General features: G+C 47.2%; 1 protein-coding gene across 1 annotated transcript in view; it reads right to left on the bottom strand.

The window, feature by feature from the left end:
• The window catches only part of LOC115124774 (proteasome activator complex subunit 4B-like), a 94,941-nt gene that overhangs the window by 16,314 nt on the left and 53,226 nt on the right, over positions 1–25,401 (bottom strand). The window contains 13 exon segments of the mRNA XM_065013212.1: positions 2,331–2,616; positions 4,820–4,865; positions 6,924–7,015; positions 7,208–7,312; positions 8,955–9,107; positions 17,109–17,234; positions 17,556–17,776; positions 19,229–19,310; positions 20,193–20,322; positions 23,172–23,225; positions 23,459–23,595; positions 23,789–23,998; positions 25,103–25,234. Of these exon segments, the coding sequence (XP_064869284.1) occupies positions 2,331–2,616; positions 4,820–4,865; positions 6,924–7,015; positions 7,208–7,312; positions 8,955–9,107; positions 17,109–17,234; positions 17,556–17,776; positions 19,229–19,310; positions 20,193–20,322; positions 23,172–23,225; positions 23,459–23,595; positions 23,789–23,998; positions 25,103–25,234 (1,774 nt within the window).

Genomic DNA, 25,401 nt, shown 5'->3' with positions numbered 1-25,401 from the left:
TACATTTTCCTCTTCTGTCTCTGCTGCTAAAGCCACTTTCTACCACTCTAAATTCCAAGCATCTGCCTCTAACCCTAGGAAGCTCTTTGCCACCTTCTCCTCCCTCCTGAATCCTCCACCCCCCCCCTCCTCCTCTCTGCAGATGACTTCGTCAACCATTTTGAAAAGAAGGTCGACGACATCCGATCCTCGTTTGCTAAGTAAAACGACACCGCTGGTTCTGCTTACACTGCCCTACCCTGTGCTCTGACCTCTTTCTCCCCTCTCTCTCCAGATGAAATCTCGCGTCTTGTGACGGCCGGCCGCCCAACAACCTGCCCGCTTGACCCTATCCCCTCCTCTCTTCTCCAGACCATTTCCGGAGACCTTCTCCCTTACCTCACCTCGCTCATCAACTCATCCCTGACCGCTGGCTACGTCCCTTCCGTCTTCAAGAGAGCGAGAGTTGCACCCCTTCTGAAAAAACCTACACTCGATCCCTCCGATGTCAACAACTACAGACCAGTATCCCTTCTTTCTTTTCTCTCCAAAACTCTTGAACGTGCCGTCCTTGGCCAGCTCTCCCGCTATCTCTCTCAGAATGACCTTCTTGATCCAAATCAGTCAGGTTTCAAGACTAGTCATTCAACCGAGACTGCTCTTCTCTGTATCACGGAGGCGCTCCGCACTGCTAAAGCTAACTCTCTCTCCTCTGCTCTCATCCTTCTAGACCTATCGGCTGCCTTCGATACTGTGAACCATCAGATCCTCCTCTCCACCCTCTCCGAGTTGGGCATCTCCGGCGCGGCCCACGCTTGGATTGCGTCCTACCTGACAGGTCGCTCCTACCAGGTGGCGTGGCGAGAATCTGTCTCCTCACCACGCGCTCTCACCACTGGCGTCCCCCAGGGCTCTGTTCTAGGCCCTCTCCTATTCTCGTTATACACCAAGTCACTTGGCTCTGTCATAACCTCACATGGTCTCTCCTATCATTGCTATGCAGACGACACACAATTAATCTTCTCCTTTCCCCCTTCTGATGACCAGGTGGCGAATCGCATCTCTGCATGTCTGGCAGACATATCAGTGTGGATGACGGATCACCACCTCAAGCTGAACCTCGGCAAGACGGAGCTGCTCTTCCTCCCGGGAAGGACTGCCCGTTCCATGATCTCGCCATCACGGTTGACAACTCCATTGTGTCCTCCTCCCAGAGCGCTAAGAACCTTGGCGTGATCCTGGACAACACCCTGTCGTTCTCAACTAACATCAAGGCGGTGGCCCGTTCCTGTAGGTTCATGCTCTACAACATCTGCAGAGTATGACCCTGCCTCACACAGGAAGCGGCGCAGGTCCTAATCCAGGCACTTGTCATCTCCCGTCTGGATTACTGCAACTCGCTGTTGGCTGGGCTCCCTGCCTGTGCAATTAAACCCCTACAACTCATCCAGAACGCTGCAGCCCGTCTGGTGTTCAACCTTCCCAAGTTCTCTCACGTCACCCCGCTCCTCCGCTCCCTCCACTGGCTTCCAGTTGAAGCTCGCATCCGCTACAAGACCATGGTGCTTGCCTACGGAGCTGTGAGGGGAACGGCACCTCAGTACCGCCAGGCTCTGATCAGGCCCTACACCCAAACAAGGGCACTGCGTTCATCCACCTCTGGCCTGCTCGCCTCCCTACCACTGAGGAAGTACAGTTCCCGCTCAGCCCAGTCAAAACTGTTCGCTGCTCTGGCCCCCCAATGGTGGAACAAACTCCCTCATGACGCCAGGACAGCGGAGTCAATCACCACCTTCCGGAGACACCTGAAACCCCACCTCTTTAAGGAATACCTAGGATAGGATAAAGTAATCCTTCTCACCCCCCCCTTAAAAGATTTAGATGCACTATTGTAAAGTGGCTGTTCCACTGGATGTCATAAGGTGAACGCACCAATTTGTAAGTCGCTCTGGATAAGAGCGTCTGCTAAATGACTTAAATGTAAAATGTAAATGGGTCGTACCGGCTTTTTGTAGTTTGATGGGTTAGGGGTCGTACCGGCCTTTTGTAGTTTGATGGGTTAGGGGTCGTACCCGTTTTCAGTAGTTTGATGGGTTAGGGGTCGTACCCGTTTTCAGTAGTTTGATGGGTTAGGGGTCGTACCTTTTTTCAGTAGTTTGATGGGTTAGGGGTCGTACCTGTTTTCAGTAGTTTGATGGGTTAGGGGTCGTACCTGTTTTCAGTAGTTTGATGGGTTAGGGGTCATACCTGTTTTCAGTGTTTGATGGGTTAGGGGTCATACCTGTCTTCAGTAGTTTGATGGGTTACGGATCGTACCCGTTTTCAGTAGTTTGATGGGTTAGGGGTCGTACCTGTCTTCAGTAGTTTGATGGCCTGTGTCCTCTCATCCTGCTCCCCCACATCGTTCTCCTCTACCACGTGGTTCTGGATCTCCTCGTCCCCCTCCGTCAGGGGTTTGAGGCGCAGCAGTATGCGCTCTGTGAACTCCTTGATGTGGGGCGAGGCCGTGGGCTGGGTGTACGGCAGGTTGACGTCTATCATGAAGATGTAGGTGAGGACGCTGGAGAAGAGAGAGGAAAGAGAGCGAAAGAGGAGGCAGAGGGAGATTAACACCTTTAGTTTAGTTAATTCATGAATCTAGATTTTTGCATTTAGGCCAACATTTTTGATGTATTCCTCTTTTTCGACAGTTTGCTGGTCTCTACCTCTTTCAGTACTCTCATGAATGATAAAATCAACAATTCTACCTGGTTTAACATAAATAAATAAAAAACATAAGGTGATCTCTTTGCCAACCTGTTTGAAAAGTTATGGACAAATATTTACCTACTATGACTGATGTGTGGTTAGATACCTAGCTGAATGAACTATGACTGACGTGTGGTTAGATACCTAGCTGAATGAACTATGACTGACGTGTGGTTAGATACCTAGCTGAATGAACTATGACTGACGTGTGGTTAGATACCTAGCTGAATGAACTATGACTGACGTGTGGTTAGATACCTAGCTGAATGAACTATGACTGACGTGTGGTTAGATACCTAGCTGAATGAACTATGACTGACGTGTGGTTAGATACCTAGCTGAATGAACTATGACTGATGTGTGGTTAGATACCTAGCTGAATGAACTATGACTGACGTGTGGTTAGATACCTAGCTGAATGAACTATGACTGACGTGTGGTTAGATACCTAGCTGAATGAACTATGACTGACGTGTGGTTAGATACCTAGCTGAATGAACTATGACTGACGTGTGGTTAGATACCTAGCTGAATGAACTATGACTGACGTGTGGTTACCTAGCTGACCTAGCTGAATGAACTATGACTGACGTGTGGTTAGATACCTAGCTGAATGAACTATGACTGACGTGTGGTTAGATACCTAGCTGAATGAACTATGACTGGCGTGTGGTTAGATACCTAGCTGAATGAACTATGACTGATGTGTGGTTAGATACCTAGCTGAATGAACTATGACTGACGTGTGGTTAGATACCTAGCTGAATGAACTATGACTGACGTGTGGTTAGATACCTAGCTGAATGAACTATGACTGACGTGTGGTTAGATACCTAGCTGAATGAACTATGACTGACGTGTGGTTAGATACCTAGCTGAATGAACTATGACTGACGTGTGGTTAGATACCTAGCTGAATGAACTATGACTGACGTGTGGTTAGATACCTAGCTGAATGAACTATGACTGACGTGTGGTTAGATACCTAGCTGAATGAACTATGACTGACGTGTGGTTAGATACCTAGCTGAATGAACTATGACTGACGTGTGGTTAGATACCTAGCTGAATGAACTATGACTGACGTGTGGTTAGATACCTAGCTGAATGAACTATGACTGACGTGTGGTTAGATACCTAGCTGAATGAACTATGACTGACGTGTGGTTAGATACCTAGCTGAATGAACTATGACTGATGTGTGGTTAGATACCTAGCTGAATGAACTATGACTGACGTGTGGTTAGATACCTAGCTGAATGAACTATGACTGATGTGGTAAGTGGCAGTAAGCTATGGACAAGAGGGTCAGCAATGAAAATGTTTGTGTAACCCTCCTGTGTCAGGCTTCCCGCAGAATATACAAACGACTCCTACCTTCACACACACACCTAACGCTCCGGTCAGGCTTCCCTTATACAGACCTGTGTGAGTTTGGGCACCTAACCCTCCTGCAGTCAGTCTGTGAGAGTTATACACACACACACCTAACCCTCCTGCCGCTCACTGTACAGGAGAGACCCTCCTAACCCTCCTGTTGAGTCAGGCCCCCTGCAGCACACTGTACAGGAGAGTTATACACACACACACCTAACTGGGTCAGGGCAGAATATACAAACGACTGGAGGAGAGTTATACACACACCTAACCCTCCTGCTTAGTCAGGCTTCCCTGCAGAATATACAAACGACTGTACAGGAGAGTTATACACACACACACCTAACCCTCCTGCCGAGTCAGGCTTCCCTGCAGAATATACAAACGACTGTACAGGAGAGTTATACACACACACACCTAACCCTCCTGCCAAGTCAGGCTTCCCTGCAGAATATACAAACGACTGTACAGGAGAGTTATACACACACACCTAACCCTCCTGCCGAGTCAGGCTTCCCTGCAGAATATACAAACGACTGTACAGGAGAGTTATACACACACACACCTAACCCTCCTGCCGAGTCAGGCTTCCCTGCAGAATATACAAACGACTGTACAGGAGAGTTATACACACACACACCTAACCCTCCTGCCGAGTCAGGCTTCCCTGCAGAATATACAAACGACTGTACAGGAGAGTTATACACACACACACCTAACCCTCCTGCCGAGTCAGGCTTCCCTGCAGAATATACAAACGACTGTACAGGAGAGTTATACACACACACACCTAACCCTCCTGCAGAATACACAGAGTCAGGCACCCCTGCAGAATATACAAAGACTGGACTGAGACAGGAGAGTTATACACACACCTAACACACACCTAACCCTCCTAACCCCGCTAAGTCAGGCCTCCCTTACACAGAAGACTGACAGAATATACAAACTAACTGTAAGTCAGGGAGAGTTACACAGAAGACTGGACAGGAGAGAGAGAGTTATACACACACTAACCTAACCCTCCTGCTGAAGACTCAGGCCTCCCTGCAGAATACACAGAAGACTGGACAGGAGAGAGGAGAGTTATACACACACCTAACCCTAACGCTAAGTCAGGCCTCCCTAGAGTACAAGAAGACTGGACAGGAGAGGAGTTATACACACACCTAACCCTAACGCTAAGTCAGGCCTCCCTGCAGAGTACACAGAAGACTGGACAGGAGAGAGGAGTTATACACACACCCAACACCTAACCCTCCTGCCAGAAGACTCAGGCTTAACCCCTGTCAGAATATACAAGAAGACTGGACAGGAGAGGAGAGTTATACACACACACACCTAACCCTCCTGCTGAGTCAGGCTTCCCTGCAGAATATACAGATGATTGGACAGGAGAGAGGAGAGTTATACACACACCTAACCCTAACGCTAAGTCAGGCCTCCCTGCAGAGTACACAGAAGACTGGACAGGAGAGAGGAGAGTTATACACACACCTAACCCTAACGCTAAGTCAGGCCTCCCTGCAGAGTACACAGAAGACTGGACAGGAGAGAGGAGAGTTATACACACACCTAACCCTAACGCTAAGTCAGGCCTCCCTGCAGAGTACACAGAAGACTGGACAGGAGAGAGGAGTTATACACACACCTAACCCTAAGTCAGGCCTCCCTGCAGAGTACACAGAAGACTGGACAGGAGAGAGGAGTTATACACACACCTAACCCTAACGCTAAGTCAGGCCTCCCTGCAGAATACACAGAAGACTGGACAGGAGGGAGGAGAGTTATACACACACCTAACCCTAACGCTAAGTCAGGCCTCCCTGCAGAGTACACAGAAGACTGGACAGGAGAGAGGAGAGTTATACACACACCTAACGCTAAGTCAGGCCTCCCTGCAGAGTACACAGAAGACTGGACAGGAGAGAACAATAAAATATAATCAAAAAGAAAGGAGGACCAAGGCACTCATTATTATTCTTGACTCACAGACAAACATTTTACAGACAAACAAACCATCATCGACCCAGACTCCATAGCTGTGTTTGAATACCCATACTAACATACTGTTTACTACATACTTAATGGGTATATACACTACATACTATTAGTTCATTTTAGCATACTGTAAACGAACGGTATCCTTTCAGTTGAGCGTACTTCGCCTGTCTACCGGAAGTTGATGCTGTTGCTATGCAACCTCTTGCTAGCTTGTTAGCATAACAAATGACTAGCTAGACTTTTTACGACTTCTTGTGGTTCGTAAGGAAAGCGCAGCTAACAAATTGTCAGTCAGCGTAACTTATTTGAAAAGTCATTATTTTATTACATTGCTCAAAATATCTTAACATTTGTCATAATTAGTTAAAGCAATGAAATTGTATCTGCTCTAGTCGGACTTCGGCTCAAATCGGCTGCATATTCGCCGCCATTTTCTTGAAATCTGAAACCGTTGTGAAGCCACGCCCATTCTCTGAAGAATTGTATTATTATTATTATGATTGTATTCATTGTATTGTGCTCTCAAATCACGGAAATAGTGTCCACTGCTTGTATACTTCATATTTTGGCGAATTTAGTACGACATCCGGGAACTTTTGGCACACCAACTATATCCATACTATGGCCAATAAGCATACTACACACTCAATTTACATCACAAAAAGTAAAGGTAGTACGAGTATTCGAACACAGCTCATCTCTTCCATGCAGGACTAGTCATCTGGGCACATATGGAGCAGAATAAATACACCCGTCCACAGAAACACCAAGACACTAATAGGATGAGAATTAAAGGAGGCAAAGTGTTTCCTTACCAGGCATCTACGAAGGATCCCCCCTCCCCGTTGACTGGAGATTCCATCAGCATTTCAAACAACCAGTGGAGTTTCCTGGGGTCTCTGCTCTCCTGTACAACACAACCAACCTAAAGTCAACATCTGTTCTCCTGTACAATAACAAGGTCAAATGTCAACAGCATGGAAGCAGGGAAGGAAACAAGGAGAGATGATGCATTTGGGACTAGAGGAACTACCAATTGAGAAAGAACCTGAAAGAAATGGACTGCTGAATGAGAGGGATGGGAGGGCTAGCAGCTTACACAGGCTGTGGCGATGCAGGTGCCCCAGTCAGCGTATGTTTCTACAGTGATGTTGTTCAGAGCTGTACGGATCAGAGGACACAGCAGCTCCCACAGACTCTCCACCTGGGAGGGGAACATAGGTCAAAGGTCAAGGACTTAACAAATATTCAACTTTTATTTATCTAGGTAAGTCAGTTAAGAACAAATGCTTATTTGCAACGAGGACCGGCAGTACTGATTATAAGCATGGTGTGACCACAGCGTATGTCTCTCTCCCCTACCTTGCCATAGCTCCAGTGTGTTCCTTCCTCTCCCCTACCTTGCCATAGCTCCAGTGTGTTCCTTCCTCTCCCCTACCTTGCCATAGCTCCAGTGTGTTCTTTCCTCTCCCCTACCTTGCCATAGGTCCAGTGTATTCCTTCCTCTCCCCTACCTTGCCATAGCTCCAGTGTGTTCTTTCCTCTCCCCTACCTTGCCATAGCTCCAGTGTGTTCTTTCCTCTCCCCTACCTTGCCATAGCTCCAGTGTGTTCCTTCCTCTCCCCTACCTTGCCATAGCTCCAGTGTGTTCCTTCCTCTCCCCTACCTTGCCATAGCTCCAGTGTGTTCTTTCCTCTCCCCTACCTTGCCATAGCTCCAGTGTGTTCCTTCCTCTCCCCTACCTTGCCATAGGTCCAGTGTGTTCCTTCCTCTCCCCTACCTTGCCATAGCTCCAGTGTATTCCTTCCCTCCCCTACCTTGCCATAGCTCCAGTGTGTTCCTCTCCCCTACCTTGCCATAGCTCCAGTGTGTTCTTTCCTCTCCCCTACCTTGCCATAGCTCCAGTGTGTTCCTTCCTCTCCCCTACCTTGCCATAGCTCCAGTGTGTTCCTTCCTCTCCCCTACCTTGCCATAGCTCCAGTGTGTTCTTTCCTCTCCCTACCTTGCCATAGCTCCAGTGTGTTCCTTCCTCTCCCCTACCTTGCCATAGCTCCAGTGTGTTCCTTCCTCTCCCTACCTTGCCATAGCTCCAGTGTATTCCTTCCTCTCCCCTACCTTGCCATAGCTCCAGTGTGTTCCTTCCTCTCCCCTACCTTGCCATAGCTCCAGTGTGTTCCTTCCTCTCCCCTACCTTGCCATAGCTCCAGTGTGTTCCTTCCTCTCCCCTACCTGCCATAGCCATACCTTGGTCCAGTGTGTTCCTTCCTCTCCCCTACCTTGCCATAGGTCCAGTGTGTTCCTTCCTCTCCCCTACCTTGCCATAGCTCCAGTGTATTCCTTCCTCTCCCCTACCTTGCCATAGCTCCAGTGTGTTCTTTCCTCTCCCCTACCTTGCCATAGCTCCAGTGTGTTCCTTCCTCTCCCCTACCTTGCCATAGCTCCAGTGTGTTCCTTCCTCTCCCCTACCTTGCCATAGGTCCAGTGTGTTCCTTCCTCTCCCCTACCTTGCCATAGCTCCAGTGTATTCCTTCCTCTCCCCTACCTTGCCATAGCTCCAGTGTGTTCCTTCCTCTCCCCTACCTTGCCATAGGTCCAGTGTGTTCCTTCCTCTCCCCTACCTTGCCATAGCTCCAGTGTATTCCTTCCTCTCCCCTACCTTGCCATAGCTCCAGTGTGTTCCTTCCTCTCCCCTACCTTGCCATAGGTCCAGTGTGTTCCTTCCTCTCCCCTACCTTGCCATAGCTCCAGTGTATTCCTTCCTCTCCCCTACCTTGCCATAGCTCCAGTGTGTTCCTTCCTCTCCCCTACCTTGCCATAGCTCCAGTGTGTTCTTTCCTCTCCCCTACCTTGCCATAGCTCCAGTGCTTGCTGCCTCTGATCAGTCCAGAGGTGATCTCTGCTACACAGCGCTGTTTGCTCTCATGTGTGTCGGCCACCAGACGCTCCATGTGTGGTTTCAACAGGGGCAGGAAGGCATCGTTGAAGTTCCGGAACAGGCCCTGAGGGATAGTGGAGAGGAATAAAACAGAGTTAGGGAAGCCCTTAACTAGGGTTGCCATATCAGAAATCCTGGTTGGAGGATTCTGGATTTCCTGCTTATTCCAGGAAACTTCCAGACGTGTTTTCTAGAAAACTGGGGATTTTGGATTACCAGTTACCAGTACAGAGTCAATGTGCAGGTGTTACGAGGTAATAACTTGTCTATATACAGGGAGTACCAGTACTAAGTCAATGTGCAGGTGTTACGAGGTAATAACTTGTCTATATACAGGGAGTACCAGTACTAAGTCAATGTGCAGGTGTTACGAGGTAATAACTTGTCTATATACAGGGAGTACCAGTACTAAGTCAATGTGCAGGTGTTACGAGGTAATAACTTGTCTATATACAGGGAGAACCAGTACTAAGTCAATGTGCAGGTGTTACGAGGTAATAACTTGTCTATATACAGGGAGAACCAGTACTAAGTCAATGTGCAGGTGTTACGAGGTAATAACTTGTCTATATACAGGGAGTACCAGTACTAAGTCAATGTGCAGGTGTTACGAGGTAATAACTTGTCTATATACAGGGAGAACCAGTACTAAGTCAATGTGCAGGTGTTACGAGGTAATAACTTGTCTATATACAGGGAGTACCCGTACTAAGTCAATGTGCAGGTGTTACGAGGTAATAACTTGTCTATATACAGGGAGTACCAGTACTAAGTCAATGTGCAGGTGTTACGAGGTAATAACTTGTCTATATACAGGGAGTACCCGTACTAAGTCAATGTGCAGGTGTTACGAGGTAATAACTTGTCTATATACAGGGAGTACCAGTACTAAGTCGATGTAAACATGTACGAGCTAAAAACAATTGATTATTAATATTAACACATGGGATAAACAAATGTACAGTCAATAACACAATTGAAACAAACCACAATAGAAAAATCTATATACAGTGTGTGCAAATGTAGTAAGATTAGGGAGGTAAGGCAATAAATAGGCCATAGTAGCGAAATAATTACAATTTGCATTAACACTGTAGTGATAGATGTACAGATGATGATGTGCAAGTAGAGATACTGGGGTGCAAAAAGAGAAAAAATAAATAATTTGGGGAATTAGGTAGTTGGGTGGGCTATTTACAGATGGGCTGTGTACTGGTACAGTGATCGGTAAGCTGCTCTGACAGCTGATGCTTAAAGTTAGTGAGGGAGATATAAGACTCCAGCTTCAGTGATTTTTGCAATTCGTTCCAGTCAGAGAATTGGAAGGAAAGGCGGCCAAAAGAGGAGTTGGCTTTGGGGATGACCAGCGAAATATACCTGCTGGAGCGTGCGCCACGGTGGGTCTTGCTCTGGTGACCAGTGAGTTGAGATAAGGTGGGGCTTTACCTAGGAAAGACTTATTTATATATGACCTGGAGCCAGTGGGTTTGGCGACGAATATGAAGCGAGGGCCAGCCAACGAGAGCATACAGGTCACAGTGGGAGGTAGTAAATGGGGCTTTGGTGACAAAACGGATGGCACTGTGATAGACTGCATCCAATTTGCTGAGTAGAGTGTTGGAGTCTATTGTGTAAATGACATCACCGAAGTCAAGGATCGGCAGGATAGTCAGTTTTACGGGGGTATGTTTGGCAGCATGAGTGAAGGAGGCTTTGTAGCAAAATAGGAAGCTGATTCTAGATTGAGTTTTGGATTGGAGATGCTTAATGTGAGTCTGGAAGGAGAGTTTATAGTCTAACCAGACACCAAGGTATTTGTAGTTGTCCACATATTCTAAGTCAGAACCGTCCAAAGTAGTGATGCTAGTCGGGCAGGTGCGGGCAGTGATCGGTTGAAAAGCAAATATTTAGTTTTACTAGCATTTAAGAGCAGTTGTATGGCGTTGAATCTCATCTGGAGGTTTGTTAACACAGTGTCCAAAGAAGGGCCAGAAGTATACATGATGGTGTTGTCTGCGTAAAGGTGGATCAGAGAATCACCAGCAGCAACAGCGACATCATTGATATATACAGAGAAAAAGTCGCCCAGAGAATTAAACCCTGTGGCATCCCCATAGAGGCTGCCAGAGGTCCAGACAACAGGCCCTCTGATTTGACACACTTAACTCTGACAAGTAGTTGGTGAGGCAGTCACTTGAGAATAAGAATGCGGTGATTGACAGAGTCGAAAGCCTTGGCCAGGTCGATGAAGACAGCTGCACAGTACTGTCTTTTATCCATGGTAGTTATGATATTGTTTAGGACCTTGGGCATGGCTGAGGTGCACCCATGGCCAACTCGGAAACCAGATTGCATAGCGGAAAAGGTACGGTGGGATTCGAAATGGTCGGTGATCTGTTTATTAACTTGGCTTTCGAAGACTTTAGAAAGGCAGGGCAGGATGGATATAGGTCTGTAATAATTTGTGTCTGGAGTGTCTCCCCATTTGAAGAGGGGATGACCGCGGCAACTTTCCAATCTTTAGGGAACGCAGACGATATGAAAGAGGTTGAACAGGCTAGCAATAGGGTTTGCAACAATTGCGACAGATACTTTTAGAAAGAGAGGGTACAGATTGTCTAGCCCGGCTGATTTGTAGGGGTCCAGAATTTGCAGCTCTTTCAGACGATCAGCTATCTGGATTTGGGTGAAGCAGAAGCGGGGGGGCTTGGGCAATTTGCTGCGGGGGGTGCAGAGCTGTTGGCCGTGGTCGGGGTAGCCAGGTGGAAAGCAAGGCCAGCCGTAGAAAAATAATTATTGAAATTCTTGATTATCGTGGATTTATCAGTGGTGACAGTATTTCCTAGCCTCGGTGCAGTGGGCAGCTGGGAGGAGGTGCTCTTATTCTACATGGATTTTACAGTGTCCCAGAACGTTTGGGAATTCATGCTACAGGATGCAAATTTATCTTTGAAAAAGCTAGCCTTTGCTTTCCAACTGCATGTGTATATTGGTTCCTAACTTCCCTGAAAAGTTGCATATCACGGGGGCTATTCGATGCTAATGCAGTACACCACAGGATGTTTTTGTGCTGGTCAAGGGCAGTCAAGTCTGGAGTGAACCAAGGGCTATATCTGCTCTTAGTTCTACATTTTTTGAAGGGGCATGCTTATTTAATGCAACCGCTGTGTCAGATAAAAAAAAATAAAAAAACAAGGGTACGGTAGAGCCCAAACTAGCCAATAGAAATATCCGCCATGTTGCTCAGTAAACATTAGTCATAAATAGCATTATAAATATTCACTTACCTTTGATGATCTTCATCAGAATGCACTCGCAGTTCCACAATAAATGTTTGTTTTGTTCGATAATGTCCATAATTTATGTCTATATAGGTTCTTTTGTTAGGGTGTTTGGTAAACAAAGCCAAAAGCGTGTTCAGGTCCAGTCGGACGAAAAGTTCAAAAAGTTATATAACAGGTCGAAGAAACTTGTCAAACTAAGTATAGAATAAATCTTTAGGATGTTTTTATCATAAATGTTCAATAATGTTCCAACCGGAGAATTCCATTGTCTGTAGAAAAGCAATGGAACAAGAGATACCTCTCATGTGAAATGCGCGTGACTGAGAACGAGGCTGCTGCCAGACCCCTTAGTCAAACAGCTCTCATTCGCTCCCACTTCACAGTAGAAGCCTGAAACGTTCTAAAGACAGTTGACATCTAGTGGAAGCCTTAGGAAGTGCAAAATAACCCATGTCCCACTGTGAATTCGATAGGGGCTGAGTTAAAAAACGACAAACCTCAGATTTCCCACTTCCTGGTTGGATTTTTTCTCAGGTTTTTGCCTGCCATATGAGTTCTGTTATACTCACAGACATCATTCAAACAGTTTTAGAAACTTCAGTGTTTTCTATTTAATACTAATAATAATATTAATTTATTAGCATCTGGGACTGAGTAAGAGGCCATTCACTCTGGGCACGCTATTCATCCAAAAGTGAAAATGCTGCCCCCTATCCCAAAGTTAAGGAGAAGTGTATCTAAAGTTCCATGCATAAAACTTGAATTTGCATCGAAATTTATAATGAGTATTTCTGTGAATTCATGTGGCTCTCTGCAAAATCATAGCATGTTTCTGAACTACTGAACATAACATACCAATGTAAAATACGATTTTTGGATATAAATATGCACTTTATCGAACAAAACATACATGTATTGTGTAACATGAAGTCCTATAAGTGCCATCTGATGAAGATCATCAAAGGTTAGTGATTCATTTTATCTCCATTTGTGCTTTTCGTGACTCCTCTCTTTGGCTGGAAAAATGGCTGGGTGTTTCTGCGGCTTGGTGGTGACCTAACATAATAGTTTGTGGAGCTTTCGCTGTAAAACATTTTTTTAAATCAAGACACTGTGGCTGGATTAACGAGAATTTGATCATTAAAATGGTGAAATTTGATTTATGAGATTTCTGTTGATTTGTATTTGGCGCCCTGCAATTTCATTGGCTGTTGGCGAGGGGTTCCGTTTCTGTCCTAGACAGGTTAAGATGGTGAGGAAATCACATTTAAAGAATAACCAGGCATCCTCTACTGACGGGATGAGGTCAGTATCCTTCCAGGATACCAGGGCCAGGTCGATTAAAAAGGCCTACTACCCGAAGTGTTTTAGGGAGCATTTGACAGTGATGAGGGGTGGTCGTTTGACAGCGGACCCATTACGGACGCAGGCAATGAGGCAGTGATCGCTGAGATCCTGGTTGAAGACAGCAGAGGTGTATTTAGAGGGCATGTTGATCAGGATGATATATATGAGGGTGCCTCGTGTTTACGGATTTGGGGTTGTACCTGGTAGGTTCCTTGCTAATTTGTGTGAGATTGAGGGTATCTAGCTTAGATTGTAGGGCGGCCTGGGTGTTAAGAATATCCCAGTTTAGGTCACCTAACAGTACGAACTCTGAAGATAAATGAGGGGCAATCAATTTGCATATGGAGTCCAGGGCACAACTGGAGGCTGAGGGGGGTCTACAGCAAGCGGTAACAGTGAGAGACTTATTTCTGGAAAGGTGGATTTTTAGAAGTAGAAGCTCAAACTGTTTGGGCACAGACCTGGATAGCATGACAGAACTCTGCAGGCTGTCTCTGTAGTAGATTGCGCCCCCGCCCCCGCGGCAGTTCTATCTTGGCGGAAAATATTGTAGTTTGGGATGAACATTTCATAATTTTTTGAGGCCTTCTTAAGCCAGGATTCAGACACGGCTAGGACATCAGAGTTGGCGGAGTGTGCAAACAAACTTAGGGAGGAGGCTTCTGATGTTGCATGAAACCAAAGCTTTTACGGTTACAGAAGTCAACAAATGATAGCGCCTGGGGAATAGGTGTGGTACTGGGATCTACAGTGCCTGGGTTAACCTCTACATCACCAGAGGAACAGAGGAGGAGTAGGATAAGGGTATGGCTATAAGAACTGGTTGTCGAGTACGTTGGGAACAGAGAATAAAAGGAGCAGATTTCGGGGCGTGGTAGAATAGATTCAAGGCATAATGTACAGACAAGGGTACGGTAGGATGTGGGTACAGTGGAGGTAAACCTAAGCGTTGAGTGACGATGAGAGAGGTTTCGTCTCTACGTGTGTGGAGGGTGGGACAAAAAGCTAAGGCAAGGTAAGTGGGACTGAAGGCTCTACAGTGAAATAAAACAATAAGGATTAGCCAAGACAAGGCATATTGACAGAGAGAGACATAATGCAGTCGTGAAATGGGGTAAATGGCGATGAATGGGCGGAGCGGGTCAGTTAGGTACATACAGGACCGGAGTTTGAGGCTGGGGCCGACAGATAAACGGCCCCAGCCGTGTTATTGAAACAGTTCCGGGGGCATCAGCTGTGTAGCCGAGTAATCATAGGGTCTAAAGAACAGCAGTAGGCGAGTCACAGAGCCATTCAGTAGTCAGTACTACGTTAGGCGAGTGGGGGAGACAGTGCTTAGAATGCTAGCGGGCCGGGGGAAGAAGATGGGTCTTCGGCAACATCGCAATGGAAAAGCCCGGTGCAACCACTTCGGCAGACCAGTCGTGATAGATCGGCGGGTCTCCGCGTCGACAACAAAGGGTCCAGACCAATTGGCAAGAGGTATTGTAGCCATAGAATTAGCTGGTATATGGGCCTAGCTCAAGGCTAACTGGTGCTTGGGGGTAGAAGCTGTTCAGGGTCCTGTTGGTTCCAGGCTTGGTGCATCTGTACAGTTTGCCATGCGGTAGCAGAAAAAACAGTCTATGACTTGGGTGTCTGACAATTCTTTGGGCCTTCCTCTAACACCGCCTGGTATAGAGGTCCGGGAGGACCCAAGCCAAACCTTTTCAGTGTTGGTTGGTGTGGAGCCTGTTTGTCTTGCTGACGTTGAGGAGAGGTTGTTGTCCTGGCACCACACTTCCAGTTCTCTGCCGTCCTACTTATAGGCTGTCTCATCAGATCCAGTTGTAGAAGGTGTTCAGTCCCAGGGTCCTTAGCTTAGTGATGAGCTTGAGGGCACTATGTTGTTGAACGCTGAGCTGTAGTCAATGAACAGCATACTCACAGCATGTTCCTGTTGTCCAGGTGGGAGAGGGCAGTGGGGATGCTTTGCCTGTTTGATGGCTCGTCAGAAGTCATTGAGGGAGTTCTCATAAGCTTCCGGATAAGTGTCCCACTTCTTGAAAGCGCCCGGCTCTAGCCTTTAGCTCAGTGCGGATATTGCCTGTAATCCATGGATGTATGTTCACTGTGGGGACGATGTCATAGATGCACTTATTAATAAAGCTGGTGACTGATGTGGTAAACTCCTCAATGTCATCGGATGAATAACGGAACATATTCCAGTCTGTGGTAGCAAAACAGTCCTGTAGCTAAGCATCCGCTTCATAAGACCACTTCCGTATTGGGCGCGTCACTGGTACTTCCTGTTTGAGTTTTTGCTTGTAAGCAGGAATCAGGAGGATAGAGTTGTGGTCGGATTAACCAACTGGAGGGCGAGGGAGAACTTTGTATGAATTTCTGTGTGTGGAGTAAAGGTGATCTAGAGTTTATTTTCGTCGAGTTGCACAAGTGACATGCTGGTAGAAATGAGGATAAGACGGAGTTCAGTTTGCCTACATTAAAATCACAGGCCAATCAGAGCGCCGCCTCTAGATGAGCATTTTCTTGTTTGCTTATGGCCTTATGCAGCTCATTGAGTGTAGTCTTGGTTTGTTGTGGTAAATAGACAGCTACAAAACATTTATAAAAACTATTTTGGTAAAACTATGGTCTACATCTAAGGTATTAAGGTATTCAAGCGAGCAGAGCCTCGAGACTTCCTTAATATTAGAGATCGCGCACCAGCTGTTGTTAACCATGAGACACACACCTCCCCCCGTTATGTCAGATACATAAAATACAGCTAGATGTATATTATTATCCCTGTCCTTGTTCAGCCAAGACGCAGAGAAACATAGGACATTACAGTTCTTCAGGTCCCGTTGATAGGGTAGTCTCGAATGGCGCTTGTCCAGTCTGTTCTCCTGTGATTGTACATTCGCCAATAGAACGGAGTGTATAGGCGGTTTATATAGTCGCCGAAGTAGTTTCGTCAGGGTCTCACGCCGTCTCTTTCTCTTCTGAGAGTCAGTGGTCAGCGCCACACCGACTCGTTGAAGTAGAAGTATGATCAAAATTGAGGTTATTGATCGCTGTTCTGATGTCCAGAAGTTATTTTTGGTCATAGGAAATGATGGAAGAAACATTATGCATAAATAAAAGTTAAGATCAGTGAAAGAAAGAGAAACACCCAAAATAGCAGACTTGGTCAGGAGCCTGTAAAGCGACAGCTGTCCATTGCAGCACCATTCCAACCATATTCTTAGCCTACAAAAACTGTCTAGGTTCATCCTCAGAAGTCTTCCCTCGTTTACGTAGCTTCTATCTGTCATGCTCACCCAGTCTACATTTGAAAAAGTCAGAGGGAAGCAAGGAGACCATTTGAAGAGAGGAATCAAGGTATTAATAAGGGTTCAGGAAAGACCTTTGAGATTGGGTGAGTGTTAAATCCTGATCTGTGCCTCCCTCACCTTGAAAAGGCAGAACCTGCGGGGACTGAACTTGTCCTTGCCCTTGCGGTCCTCCAGAGAGAGGAACTCAATCAGTTGGTTGATGAATCCTGGATCTGAGAAGTGGTCATAGATGATCTGCTCTCGCTGGAGGGAAGAAACAAAACAGTTATAACAGTGGACATGAGATATCACCTTTTACAGCAGAGGATGTTACATACATTTTCCAAGAGTGAGAGAAAGCATTCTGATTCTCTACCCTTCAGCCAGAAGTGTGCCGTTGTCACTCCCACTCATGCATTTCAAAAGCATTGGAAGCGTGCATGGCTGGAGGGAGTTTCCACCATATTCCTTACACTAATAAATTCATTTTACATCCATGAGGGGGGAGTGTAGGAGTGCACACTTCGGGAACAAGGGTAGAGCACCGGACTGTGGCCATTGTGTGTGTGTGTGTCATCTCCTCACCTCTGTCATCTCCTCCCTGGTCAGTCCTTGTTTGGGCTGCTCCTCAGGAGCGTACATCATGAGTTTCTGTGGCCAGCTGTAGTATCCCCAGTGGGTCTTCTCTACAAACGTACAGCCCTCCCAGTCCTGCTGGGTACGAGGCAGACTGCTACTGTTATACTGGAGCCACTGGTTATCAGGCCTGTCCCCTGCTATCAAACCAGCCAGCTCTTTCATACCACCTGGTAGAGGGAAGAGGAGGAAGAAGGAGAGAGGGAAGAGAGATGACCATAAGGTTACTGTTATACTGGAGCCACTGGTTATCAGGCCTGTTCCCTGCAATCAGACCACTTGGTAGAGAGAGAGAGGTGGTGAGATAAGCTGCATGTATATGTTACAGGGTTCTCACAGGCAGTGGCAAGTTAAATTCAAGGACTTAAGTACTTTTTCAAGCACTAACATTTATCTTTAGGATCATCAATTCGTAGTCATGAATATTATGTGATTGTTTCTAGTCGCCACCAGATGGCAGTATATCGCTACAACCTCGTAACTACCGAACAAGTTCTATGCAATAATACGTTGTTTCAGTTAATTACTACATACATGAGTGGTAAGTCAGCACTAATGACGATGTAATTTAAGTATTGATGAGCAGAGTTTTGGGATATGCCTACTGGTGAACACACATTTCCTATTCACATTACTACACAATTCCAGCTTAATGACTGTGCTTTAGACTGGCAGCTTTAGTGTTGCCGGTCAGGAGAAGAGCAGGTGGGCTGTGTGAAGAAAACGGCACATGAATGACAACCAGAATGGCAGGAGCACGGCTGCCACTTGATAAAGCAAAAAATCGCGGGTTCCCTGTGAAGCTCTGGAGGTTGTTGCAGAAAAAGTCACAATGTAGAACAAGCACTAGCGCAGAATGCAGCGTTGTCATTCCCCCTTCATGTGGCTCTTCAGGGCTTATTCACCCAATGACAAACTTTGACTCATTTTTTGCACTTTACAAGGAGTGGGTTGGAGGCGTCCAGTGATGTAGTGGTGAGTAAACTACACTGAACAGAATTATCAACACAACATGTAAAGTGTTGGTCCAATGTTTTATGAGCTGAAATAAAAGATTCCAGAATTGTTCAAGGCAGAATTGAATCTACATTGTCCATTTCAGCTGTGGATGTTTGGTTTGGCCTGGCTGAGTGGCATTGTGGGTGTAATGAGCGAGCCCGCCTGGCAAACACAGAGCTAAACACGTGGGGAAATACAACTCGCTAGTCTGCCTGGAAATTCATTTGCAAGACCAATACATTTTTCTAATATTTTTCATAAATATATTTGAAAATGATCTGTTCTCACCTCATTTTAACTCAAGTACTTTTCAAGTACCAACAAAAGGTCTGATTATCAAGGTATTCCGGTACTTGAATTTCAGAGTGCCAAATTCAAGTACTTTAAGCACCTTGTGCGAACTCTCCTGTTATAAATATGACCTGGGGTCAAATATTATTTGTTTTCTTTCAAATGCTTTGATTCAGCCTGCCTGGAGTTCCAGGTGGACAGGGTTTGCAATTTTGGGACTATTCCTTTGGTTCCACAGCGCCAGAGCAAACACAATCAACCGCAGCTCAAAACAAATATTATTTAAACCCAGGTAAAAGGACTGGTGAGGAGACAAAGTGCAGGTTACTTACAGAGCGTGTTGGGGCTGACTGGTACTTTTCTGTGTGGCCTCTTGAGTTGCTTCATGATCCCTGCAACAGCTGATATCGCCACCTAGTGGGGAAATAAATACATGTATAAAGATGTTTCTATCTTACAATGAAATACCATAATGATTAAAGTCCTCAGCAGAGGTGAGAATATACATGTATGAAGATAAGTGTATTTGTGTGTGAAACGTTGTTGACTGCTGCCATCTTGAAGAGATCTCTTTTACTTTATCTCAATGTAGTGAATGAAACTGAACGCATGACTGGGTGTCTGAGTGATTCTACGTGTGTATGGACAGAGTTTGTATGGACAGAGTGTGCACGGACAGAGTGTACGGACAGAGTGTGCACGGACAGAGTGTGCACGGACAGAGTGTACGGACAGAGTGTACGGACAGAGTGTGCACGGACAGAGTGTGCACGGACAGAGTGTGCACGGACAGAGTGTGCACGGACAGAGTGTGCACGGACAGAGTGTACGGACAGAGTGTGCACGGACAGAGTGTGCACGGACAGAGTGTGCACGGACAGAGTGTGTACGGACAGAGTGTACGGACAGAGTGTGTACGGACAGAGTGTGTACGGACAGAGTGTGTACGGACAGAGTGTGTACGGACAGAGTGTACGGACAGAGTGTGCACGGACAGAGTGTGCACGGACAGAGTGTGCACGGACAGAGTGTGCACGGACAGAGTGTGCACGGACAGAGTGTACGGACAGAGTGTACGGACAGAGTGTACGGACAGAGTGTGTACGGACAGAGTGTGTACGGACAGAGTGTGTACGGACAGAGTGTGTACGGACAGAGTGTGCACGGACAGAGTGTGCACGGACAGAGTGTGCACGGACAGAGTGTGCACGGACAGAGTGTGCACGGACAGAGTGTGCACGGACAGAGTGTACGGACAGAGTGTACGGACAGAGTGGTTGCTGTGGCAGTGCCCACCTTGCGGACCAGGAGGGAGTCATGGTTGAGGCTCTTGACGAAGAAAAGGACAGCGGGGGAGGGGAGGGGGTGGTCATCCCTCAGTAACAGAGACATGAAGCCAATGGCAATGTGCTCAAACTTCCAGGGCCTGCAACATAAAGCAGGTGTGTTCAGGAGGTGGAAAAGTTTTGAAACAGAGGTACTGCCTGAAGTCGTCCAATAGAAACAGACATTTTGGTATTTCGTGGAATTTTAAATGTTGAAGATAGAAATGTAAGAAATAGAGCCAACAGGATATTATTGTAACGTCTGTCATCGGGACGAGGTGAACCTGCACGCACGCCTCAGTCATCGGGACGAAGTGAACCTGCACGCACGCCTCAGTCATCGGGACGAGGTGAACCTGCACGCCTCAGTCATCGGGACGAGGTGAACCTGCACGCCTCAGTCATCGGGACGAGGTGAACCTGCACGTTTCTGTCATCGGGACGAGGTGAACCTGCACGCACGCCTCAGTCATCGGGACGAGGTGAACCTGCACGCACGCCTCAGTCATCGGGACGAGGTGAACCTGCACGCACGCCTCAGTCATCGGGACGAGGTGAACCTGCACGCACGCCTCAGTCATCGGGACGAGGTGAACCTGCACGCACGCCTCAGTCATCGGGACGAGGTGAACCTGCACGCACGCCTCAGTCATCGGGACGAGGTGAACCTGCACGCCTCAGTCATCGGGACGAGGTGAACCTGCACGCCTCAGTCATCGGGACGAGGTGAACCTGCACGCCTCAGTCATCGGGACGAGGTGAACCTGCACGTTTCTGTCATCGGGACGAGGTGAACCTGCACGCCTCAGTCATCGGGACGAGGTGAACCTGCACGCCTCAGTCATCGGGACGAGGTGAACCTGCACGCCTCAGTCATCGGGACGAGGTGAACCTGCACGCCTCAGTCATCGGGACGAGGTGAACCTGCACGCCTCAGTCATCGGGACGAGGTGAACCTGCACGCCTCAGTCATCGGGACGAGGTGAACCTGCACGCCTCAGTCATCGGGACGAGGTGAACCTGCACGCCTCAGTCATCGGGACGAGGTGAACCTGCACGCCTCAGTCATCGGGACGAGGTGAACCTGCACGCCTCAGTCATCGGGACGAGGTGAACCTGCACGCCTCAGTCATCGGGACGAGGTGAACCTGCACGCCTCAGTCATCGGGACGAGGTGAACCTGCTCGCCTCAGTCATCGGGAGGTGAACCTGCACGAGGTGACCCTGCACGCCTCAGTCATCGGGACCAGGTGAACCTGCACGCCTCAGTCATCGGGACCAAGTGAACCTGCACGCCTCAGTCATCGGGACCAGGTGAACCTGCACGCCTCAGTCATCGGGACCAGGTGAACCTGCACGCCTCAGTCATCGGGACGAGGTGAACCTGCACGCCTCAGTCATCGGGACCAGGTGAACCTGCACGCCTCAGTCATCGGGACCAGGTGAACCTGCACGCCTCAGTCATCGGGACCAGGTGAACCTGCACGCCTCAGTCATCGGGACCAGGTGAACCTGCACGCCTCAGTCATCGGGACGAGGTGAACCTGCACGCCTCAGTCATCGGGACGAGGTGAACCTGCACGCCTCAGTCATCGGGACGAGGTGAACCTGCACGCCTCAGTCATCGGGACGAGGTGAACCTGCACGTTTCTGTCATAGGGATGAGGTGAACCTACATGTTTCTGTCATAGGGATGAGGTGAACCTGCATTTTTCTGTCATTGGGATGAGGTGAACCTGCATGTTTCTGTCATTGGGATGATGTTAACCTGCATGTTTCTGTCATTGGGATGATGTTAACCTACATGTTTCTGTCATTGGGATGGTGTTAACCTACATGTTTCTGTCATTGGGATGATGTGAACCTACATGTTTCTGTCATTGGGATGATGTTAACCTACATGTTTCTGTCATTGGGATGATGTTAACCTACATGTTTCTGTCATTGGGATGGTGTTAACCTACATGTTTCTGTCATTGGGATGATGTTAACCTACATGTTTCTGTCATTGGGATGATGTTAACCTACATGTTTCTGTCATTGGGATGATGTTAACCTACATGTCATTGGGATGATGTTAACCTACATGTTTCTGTCATTGGGATGGTGTGAACCTACATGTTTCTGTCATTGGGATGGTGTGAACCTACATGTTTCTGTCATTGGGATGATGTTAACCTACATGTTTCGGTCATTGGGATGATGTTAACCTACATGTTTCTGTCATTGGGATGATGTTAACCTACATGTTTCTGTCATTGGGATGGTGTGAACCTACATGTTTTTGTCATTGGGATGATGTTAACCTACATGTTTCTGTCATTGGGATGATGTTAACCTACATGTTTCTGTCATTGGGATGGTGTTAACCTACATGTTTCTGTCATTGGGATGGTGTTAACCTACATGTTTCTGTCATTGGGATGGTGTTAACCTACATGTTTCTGTCATTGGGATGGTGTTAACCTACATGTTTCTGTCATTGGGATGGTGTTAACCTACATGTTTCTGTCATTGGGATGGTGTTAACCTACATGTTTCTGTCATTGGGATGGTGTTAACCTACATGTTTCTGTCATTGGGATGATGTTAACCTACATGTTTCTGTCATTGGGATGATGTTAACCTACATGTTTCTGTCATTGGGATGATGTTAACCTACATGTTTCTGTCATTGGGATGATGTTAACCTACATGTTTCTGTCATTGGGATGATGTTAACCTACATGTTTCTGTCATTGGGATGGTGTTAACCTACATGTTTCTGTCATTGGGATGGTGTTAACCTACATGTTTCTGTCATTGGGATGATGTTAACCTACATGTTTCTGTCATTGGGATGATGTGAACCTACATGTTTCTGTCATTGGGATGATGTTAACCTACATGTTTCTGTCATTGGGATGATGTTAACCTACATGTTTCTGTCATTGGGATGGTGTGAACCTACATGTTTCTGTCATTGAGGCGGTCCAGAAGTTCACCAACCAGCTTGTCATATTTCCTGAGGGAGACAGCACAGTAGTAGTTTGGAAAGTGTGTGGACATTATACTGTAGACATAACTGAGGGATTAGTTTAACAATGGGAACTGGTAGACCTTTGCTAGTGTAATAATACACCAATACAAATGCAAGTTGATGATTTTGTGCACAGTCCAACAACAGTATTGTAGTGTTTATTCATTAGCAGTGTCCAGCACTCTTCTTGCTGTCTGATAAAATAGATATGTACTCACTGTTCAGAGTCTAAGTTCTTCTCCTCCTGCTTCCTGAGGCCCTCTGCTTCTTCTTGGTCTGAGGGGACAGGTTCCGGGGGCAGAGGAACACCAGAGGTCTGGAGCTGCACCGCCACCGCACGGCATTCTGATGGGATCTACATTACAGTTAAGAGGTTTAATCATATATTATTATACATGTTATATAGGACGAGGTCTGGAGCTGCAGTACTGATGTCATGACGTTATTACTTTCACTTTACAATCAGATCAAGTTGACATGGTGTCATTAAAACCCAGATGGTTGTAATGATAATTTTGACCAATGGAAAGGCAGGAAGAGACTCTTACAGCAAAGTCTATGCCGATGGTCTCGTACTGGCGGTGGATCTTGTCAGCGAGGTCGTCGAACAGGCGGACGATGGAGGGCTTCTCCAGGGACATAGCTGAGCTGAGTCCTGAGCGGACGATGGCAGGCCAGGTCAGGGTGATGCAGTCCCAGTCGTGCAGGTTGGCCAGGCACACCCCACTGTGGTTCCCCAAGAGACAGTATAAGGCACCCTAGAGAGAGAGATCGCGAGCGAGAGGAGAGAGAGCGCGAGAGGAGAGAGAACGCGAGAGAGCGCGAGAGGAGAGAGAGCGCGCCCGGAGAGGAGAGAGAGAGCGCCCGGAGAGGAGAGAGAGAGCGCCCGGAGAGGAGAGAGAGAGCGCCCGAAGAGGAGAGAGAGAGCGCCCGGAGAGGAGAGAGAGAGCGCCCGGAGAGGAGAGAGAGAGCGCCCGGAGAGGAGAGAGAGCGCCCGGAGAGGAGAGAGAGCGCCCGGAGAGGAGAGAGAGAGCGCCCGAAGAGGAGAGAGAGAGCGCCCGAAGAGGAGAGAGAGAGCGCCCGAAGAGGAGAGAGAGAGCGCCCGAAGAGGAGAGAGAGAGCGCCCGAAGAGGAGAGAGAGCGCCCGAAGATGAGAGAGAGAGCGCCCGGAGAGGAGACAGAGAGCGCCCGAAGATGAGAGAGAGAGCGCCCGGAGAGGAGAGAGAGAGCGAGAGGAGAGAGAGAGCGAGAGAGAGAGCGAGAGGAGGGAGAGCAGAGAGAGAGATGAGGAAGGATAAAGACAATGAAGGATGGGGAAATAGAAGGAAGAGGGATCAGTTATTTTACATTTTCTCCATTTACAGTGGGGCAAAAAAGTATTTAGTCAGCCACCAATTGTGCAAGTTCTCCCAAGATGAGAGGCCTGTAATTTTCATCATAGGTACACTTCAACTATGACAGACAAAATGAGAAAAAAAATCCAGAAAATGACATTGTAGGATTTTTAATGAATTTATTTCCAAATTATGGTGGAAAATAAGTATTTTCATTCACATTCATTCAATAAGTCAGTCAAACAATAATTTAGTGAGCTGATTGATCAATAAATGACTCAATCAATCGATTGGTCAACAATTAATCAATTAATTGATCAATCAATTTGCAATAACCAGCCTAGACCGTGTGTGTGTGTGTGTGTGTGTGTGTGTGTGTGTGTACAGAATAAGAGTATTGGAGAAACAGGACAGAGAGCGAGACAGGACAGAGAGCGAGACAGGACAGAGAGAGAGACAGGACAGAGAGAGAGACAGGACAGAGAGCGAGACAGGACAGAGAGCGAGACAGGACAGAGACAGTCCTACTTTGAACTGCTGCTGTGTGACGTCAGAGCGGTCTGGTTCCAGGAACTCCAGCACACGGGGGATCACGTCCCTGCAGCAGAAGTTATAGGTTCCCAGAGCCGTGAACAGCACACTCTGAGCCCGGCTACGCACCTGGAGGAGCACACATGGGGGGAGAGACACTCAAATGGGGTTTCTTTCTTAATACATTTTCCTTGATTCCTTGCATCCTCTATCCTCGCCACTTCCTCAAAAAACAAGAGAAAAGCCATTGTTCAAACTTAAAATCCTCCAATATGTTTTGAGGTACAATATATGAT

Source organism: Oncorhynchus nerka, linkage group LG28, assembly GCF_034236695.1.
Source record: "Oncorhynchus nerka isolate Pitt River linkage group LG28, Oner_Uvic_2.0, whole genome shotgun sequence".
In the NCBI taxonomy this organism is placed as follows: Eukaryota; Metazoa; Chordata; class Actinopteri; order Salmoniformes; family Salmonidae; genus Oncorhynchus; species Oncorhynchus nerka.
The sequence above is the reverse complement of the archived record's forward strand: the minus strand, read 5'-3'. Positions and strand labels throughout refer to the sequence as shown.